Source organism: Drosophila albomicans, unplaced genomic scaffold, assembly GCF_009650485.2.
Source record: "Drosophila albomicans strain 15112-1751.03 unplaced genomic scaffold, ASM965048v2 ctg38_pilon, whole genome shotgun sequence".
Taxonomy (NCBI): Eukaryota; Metazoa; Arthropoda; class Insecta; order Diptera; family Drosophilidae; genus Drosophila; species Drosophila albomicans.
Window position 1 is genome coordinate 96,565 of NW_026263667.1, and position 6,424 is coordinate 102,988.

The 6,424-nt window shown below is 43.1% G+C and overlaps 2 protein-coding genes across 2 annotated transcripts; one reads left to right on the plus strand and one right to left on the minus strand.

Annotated features, from left to right (window-relative positions):
* Positions 1 to 287: 287 nt before the first annotated feature.
* On the minus strand, positions 288 to 1,722 carry LOC127566343 (uncharacterized). Its single transcript, XM_052008369.1, has 2 exons — positions 602 to 1,722; positions 288 to 537 (listed from the first exon to the last, which is right to left on the minus strand). The coding sequence occupies exons 1-2, from the start codon at positions 889 to 891 to the stop codon at positions 456 to 458; spliced, it is 372 nt and encodes a 123-aa protein (XP_051864329.1). The 5' UTR covers positions 892 to 1,722; the 3' UTR covers positions 288 to 455.
* A 1,251-nt stretch (positions 1,723 to 2,973) lies between these two features.
* LOC127566342 (uncharacterized) lies at positions 2,974 to 4,626 on the plus strand. Its single transcript, XM_052008367.1, has 3 exons — positions 2,974 to 3,212; positions 3,273 to 3,373; positions 3,458 to 4,626. Exons 1-3 carry the CDS (start codon positions 2,974 to 2,976, stop codon positions 4,624 to 4,626), a joined length of 1,509 nt encoding a protein of 502 aa, XP_051864327.1.
* The last annotated feature ends 1,798 nt before the right edge of the window (positions 4,627 to 6,424 follow it).

Sequence of the window (6,424 nt, forward strand, 5' to 3'; positions counted from 1 at the left end):
ACACAAGGTGTCCATGAATACCCGCAGTTGATCCGTCGACGAATAATAAATTAATGTGGATTCTCATTTCCACTCCATCGCAGTAAAGCGGTCTAATTATTTTATCAGATTCCTCATCATACCCAAAAACATTTAAACTAATGTGTGCGTTTCATTGAGTGAACTCTTTTATTTTACAAATTTCCATCGGGAATGCTACCATTGAAGTCAATCTTTATGTTGTTCACCTCAATTATTGGGGACATGATCTCAACATCATAACTATTGCAATGCATTGCAATGCAACGATAATATATTAATGGCAACCCGAGCCAACTCCGCAAATGTGTTGTTGCCTTCAGAATCCATATAGGAATTGACTTCAATCCAAAATTTTTTTGTGTTGTCCGTATTTTGCCAATTAACAAAATGAATTTTTTTGTATTCGCTTTCAATTTTCCCAATATTTTGGCAACTTAGTCCTTCCAATAGTGGCGCAGCACATTGTTCACAGAAAAAATATCAATCTGCTTCAATATCTTATAGTTTTCTGGAAGCCTTAAATTAAATTGAAAATAATATATTTGGTTTAATTATACGGTGTCAAATGAAAACTAGTTACCTCTGCTTGAGTTGCTTAATAAGCTCAACTAAAAATCTCGAGCAGCAGTCTCGAATCTCTTTTTCAGATAATGGATCCAATTTCATTAACTTTACATGTTTCTCAAACTCATATCCTTGCGCTAGATCATCGTGGACATATCTTTCGACATCCTCCGTTTCCAACAAATCCACATCTATATCAGGTGGAACTATGCCCTTTTTCAATGAATGAATGGCCAACGTCAAATCATTTAATAATTCCGTACCATTTGTGTTGCTGCTCTGGAAACACTTATTTACTCTTTGCATCTCGGACAATATTGAATTTAAAAAAAGTAAATATGCGTAGTTATGGCATTTTTCCTTGCTCGCTGCTAGGTTAAAATGGAGTTTCAGCTCTTCCCATTGCTGCAGTATTCGTGAGACTGCCAATTCGATTGACAGCCACCTTGTGTCGCCCACTTTTGGGATCTCTAGTGGAGCCTTGGCGAAGAATATTTCAAAAAGTTATAAGTTTTTTATTTTACTAGATTAAAAAGATTAGTTTTCTAAAGAAAATTTGTATTAATGCAAATAGGGACGATCACACATAAAATAACATTTTTTTAAAAACAATTAAAACGAATAGTTAGAATGTTAGAGCAAAAACGAGTTAGAACAAATACAACGAATACGGTATAAAAAGTAGCATCTTTTCCTACACAAACCTTATCGTCGTTTAAAGCCTGGTATAGATCTTTGTACACGAGCTGACTAGCCGAACTTTTCGAAAACCAGTTATAGGTTTCGTGAACCAAAAACTCCAAACTTGCAGGCATAAAATCTTTACAAGCATGACTTACAGCCAATTGAACCGAATGACAGACGCACTTTATTAAAATCAAGGAAGGCGCTTCCTTTTTTAACAAAGTGTACACACTGTTATTTACACCTGTCATCACGTTGGCATTATCGGTACCAATGCCTATTAAATTTTTCATGTCGAGTTTGGACTCCTTCAGCTCGTTTTTTAGGGCCTCAACAATGCACAAACTTTTCATGTTGATGCGAAAAATAATTGATGACAACACCTAATTGCATAATGAAGTACATAAAAAAAGATGTGTGTTGATGCCAGATGATGGCAGGAGTGACCACTCAAAACAGCTGACAGTGTGGTCGCGATCGATTGATATCGATAGCGACAAAGTTAGTATACTGATCTAGTTTATCCTCATGTTGGTCACCCTGCCCACTTTTAGTGCTTTTTCCTGATAACATATGTTCTACTATTCTGACCGGCACAACAACTGTATTTTTCAAGTGTGCAATAAAAGTAATTGTAAAGTTTACAATTCTACAATAATTCGAAAGTGCAAGTGTTCTTATTTATCTGGAAGACGCCCCCCTACACATTTTGGTCCTTCGAGCCGGATTATTTGGATATCGCTCGACCCCAGCATGCAATCGGTTGTCAAGATAAGTAATACACTTTTTCCTCCATACATTTGGTACAAGTGTCGTTCGCGCCATATTCTTTTTCCTTGTACCTTATATATATGTGACACAGCATATATATAAGTATATAAGCGTTCTACCGGCTTTCTTTCCGCTATCTTTTCTACTTTGTGTATACTTTGCACAGTATATATATATATATATATATCCTTATATGTATATGTATGTGTAAGTATCTATACAGTTTAAAAGAGTTCGCTTATATTTTACGATTTGGCCGCTGTTGTATGTACTCTGTTTCATTTCTGTCGTTTCGCGTTTGTCTGTTTTTTTGACACACTCCAGTGTATGCAACCTCCTCGTGTTATTTTACTCTAAATAACAAGGAAGTTGCACTCTATTAAAGACAAACGCGCGTAGATTCACTACACTCCTTTTATATATATATATATATATATACATATATATATACACATATACACACGACACATATACATCCACATACGACACACATACATACACGAACACTTCCATACACGACACTTACACACATATACACTCCGTATATATTCCATATACACTCCGTATATATTCCATATACACTCCGTATATATTCCATATACACTCCGTATACATTCCATATACACTCCGTATATAGTTGTGTCGGCTTTGTTCACTATCCTGTGATAGCCGAAGTTCCTTTTCATTTTTTGTGCTTGCTCTCGGCTGCCGAAGCGTAGTATGTCCAAAAGCCAAAAGAGTGAAAAGGACTCTAAACTTTCATTAAAGCTTCCGACCACAGTTCGTCGCCTGTCGTCCGCTTCGCCCGCTCCTTCGGGATCCAAATCCGCCACTCCTGCCGCTCAACTCCGAGTCAAAGTTGATCGTCCGTCGCCGTCTGCTTCTTCTGCAACTACACGATCCGTCCAGGCTAAACTTAGCAACACCCGTGCGATGGCTCTCAGCAACTTCGTCGCCGTCTCTGACAGACTGGTGCACTTTGAGAGTCGGGTCAGAGGGCCTGCAGCCGAAGACGACAATGTACACACGTACGAGATCCGTCTTGACCGCCTGCAAGCCCTCTGGGACAGTGTAGAGACCGCTTATGCCACGTGCGCTGATGCACTGCATCGAGACGGCGACAACGAAGGCATACAGGCCATGGAGGCCAAATATGACCACTGCTATGCAGTGTATTAGCGGTGTCTCGCCCATGTAAAGGGGCAAATTACCCAATTTTCCGAATCAACCAGGAGTGAAGCATCCGCTCCTCCTGTGTACTCCAGTGGCTGCCGGCTCCCTCCAATCGACACCGAAGTATTCCGTGGGGATTACTTGCGGTGGCCGACCTTCCGTGATCTTTTCACGGCCATCTAAGTCAACAATCCGAGGTTGACTCCGGTTGAGAAACTATTCCATCTCAATTCAAAAACCGCAGATGAGGCCAATGAGATCGTAGCCAAATTTCCGCTGACGAACGATGGTTTCGCGTCGGCTTGGAGTGCTCTCTGCGAGCGATTCGAAAACAAGCGCTTGTTAATAACGAGCCAGTTAAAAATTCTCTTCAACCTGTCCACGGTTTCGCAAGAGTCTGGAGCAGCGATTAAGGAGCTGCATGGCACAATTCAGCGGTGCTTGACCGCTCTTGACCACTCAGACATTTCAGTCTCTAGTCCTTTCGCCGACTGCATCCTGGTATTTCTTTGCTCATCCAAGCTCCCCAAACTTACACTCTCACTATGGGAGCAATCATTGGTGGACAAGTCCAAGATTCCCGCGTGGCAGGACATGAGCACATTCCTCAACGAGCGTTATCGTACGCTCGAGGCTGTTGAGGACATGAAGCAAAACAACTCGCAGAACTCTACCGCTGAACCATCCCGTCCACAGCAGAGTTCAAAGCGAATTAACTCATTCAAGGCCCGAGTCACTCAGAGAGGCAAATCGTGTGACTTGTACTCAAAAGAGAATCACCCTGTCCGGGTTTGTCCAAGCTTCCTTGAAATGTCGGTCAATGATCGGATGAGCTACATCAAACAGAAAAGTCTCTGTTTAAACTGTTTCGCAAGAGGTCACCAACTCCGAGAGTGTACGAGTGCGCACAATTGCTTGACATGCAAGGGGCGGCACCACACTCTTCTCCATCGGGGCGACAGTGCCCACAATGGTGCCTCTTCCTCATCCACTTCAGTCACACTTTCCAACATACAGTCCACTTCGAATCAATCGGCAACAAATGTGCAAAATTACTTTGCCATTAACGCTCAGAACATCCTTCTCGGCACGGCGGTTGTCAATGTATGCCATCTAGGTACTACCTACACCGCACGAGCACTAATCGACTCGGGATCCGAAGCGACTTTCATTTCTGAGCGTTTATTCCAGCGCATAAAGTTGCCATTCCAATCCGTGCAAGCCCAAGTATCTGGGCTGAATCATGCAATTGCGGCCCAACCCTGCGGTTGGGTTATGCAACTTCAGCATTGGTTGTCCAACGAAGCCGAGGCTCCATATCGAGACCTCAGCGTTCGTTATTCCACAACTGGCAGACAAGCTGCCACCATTCCGTGTGCCGAAAGGCTTCCTAAAGGATCTAGCAGCGATTGAACTGGCAGATCCAAACTTCTACAAAAGTGCTCAGATTGACATCTTAATTGGCGCGGATATCCTTCCGTCAGTCATCCTGAGCGGTTCCCGGCCAAACATTTGTGGCTCACTCCTTGGCCAACAAACCGTGTTTGGTTGGATTCTCACCGGCCCCGTCTCCCAGAATGTGTCGACAACTGTCTCTGCGTTTTCGACAAGAGTCGCTATCCAAGCAGACGATCAACTCGACAGACTAAACTCCAAAGTTTAGGAGGCGGAGGATATTCCGTCGAAGCTGGTTAGCTGCGAAAACACAACTTCACGCAGCAGATGTGGCAGATCTCGGGTGACTCTTCCATTCCGGAAGCCCGTCACCACTCCTACTTTGTATCTGCCTCATCATTCATCCAAACCAGATAGGCATCGACACAAAGACGAATAACCTCCTACTTCGTTTCTCTATTCGTCGTCCTGTGCTGTCCTATACTGTGAAGAAGCTACTGTAATAATCATTTGTTCATGTTTCATTCCATGTTGTATGCCCTTCTCCGTGTGAATGGGCCTCAACTCTATTACATGATTGCTGCCATGGGACCCAAGAAACAGAAATTTATTTGGTGGAACCAGCCAAATACGTGGATGCCAAGTCGTCAGTGACGACGCGACGACCAGCCGGAAACAACTCGATCTTGAACTCCAGCACGGCCACGTTCCCGCTCGCCGTCCCCCATGAGCAGGCCTCACCTCTGGGGAGTTTCCAACTTCGCTCACATCCTTGCCCCCTCCGTCCCTGGTGCTCGGCACTGATGTGTATCCTCACATCATTCAACATGGCATCCTGCCGAGCACCAACGATTTGCCAATGGCCCAGAATTCCACATTGAGTTGGATTCTGTCCGGTCCATGTGGACAATAAATCCGTTTGCAACTCATTGCATGGGGGGGAGGATGTTGATGCCAGATGATGGCAGGAATGACCACTCAAAACAGCTGACAGTGTGGTCGCGATCGATTGATATCGATAGCGACAAAGTTAGTATACTGTGCGTGTGACCTTGTCACACGCGCAGTCACACTGATCTAGTTTATCCTCATGTTGGTCACCCTGCCCACTTTTAGTGCTTTTTCCTGATAACATATGTTCTACTATTCTGACCGGCACAACAAGTGTATTTTTCAAGTGTGCAATAAAAGTAATTGTAAAGTTTACAATTCGACAATAATTCGAAAGTGCAAGTGTTATTATTTATCTGGAAGACGCCCCCCTACACAATGTGGACAATATTATATACGACAAAAATACAATACAAATAGTTGAATTTGAAATATATGTACATACCTAGAAGTTTAGTAACACTTATATCCGTTGATTCATCTATTTGGAGACTAAACTTTGAGTCCCCAATATCACTCTGCAAATCCTCGGAAAAGTGCAGTCCCAAAACATTTTTAATGATGTTGGTGCACTTTGTCCTGTGTAGACGTATGCGGCTAGTGCTGTCATCTTCAAAGTATTTAATGACTAGGTTTCCTAAATGGTCCACCTGAGCCATCGATGCATGTTCGGCCACAAAAAGACATAGCGCTGCTTCTTGTTCTATCGTCTTAACCGGCAAAGTAACAAAATCTATTTTGTTGGTTTGCAAAAAGCCGCCCGTAGCACTTTTATGCTTTTTGATCAAGGCGTGGGCTCGCAAATCAGATAGTTTTGCGGTGATTGTGCATTTGCAGTAACTGCACAAAACTCTTCTTTCATTCGTGTCGTCCCTACGTGCCCATGTCTTAAACTCATCGCTTGTTAGCCAAGCGTCCCGACATT

Excerpts from the sequence above, each read along its gene's own strand:
- LOC127566343 (XM_052008369.1), bottom strand. The coding sequence starts at position 891 with ATGCAAAGAGTAAATAAGTGTTTCCAGAGCAGCAACACAAATGGTACG. Across the intron at positions 538-601 it reads ATTAAGCAACTCAAGCAGAG|GCTTCCAGAAAACTATAAGA; the intron begins GTAACTAGTTTT and ends ATTTAATTTAAG.
- LOC127566342 (XM_052008367.1), top strand. The coding sequence starts at position 2,974 with ATGGCTCTCAGCAACTTCGTCGCCGTCTCTGACAGACTGGTGCACTTT. Across the intron at positions 3,213-3,272 it reads TATGACCACTGCTATGCAGT|GAGTGAAGCATCCGCTCCTC; the intron begins GTATTAGCGGTG and ends CGAATCAACCAG. Across the intron at positions 3,374-3,457 it reads CTTGCGGTGGCCGACCTTCC|ATGAGGCCAATGAGATCGTA; the intron begins GTGATCTTTTCA and ends CAAAAACCGCAG.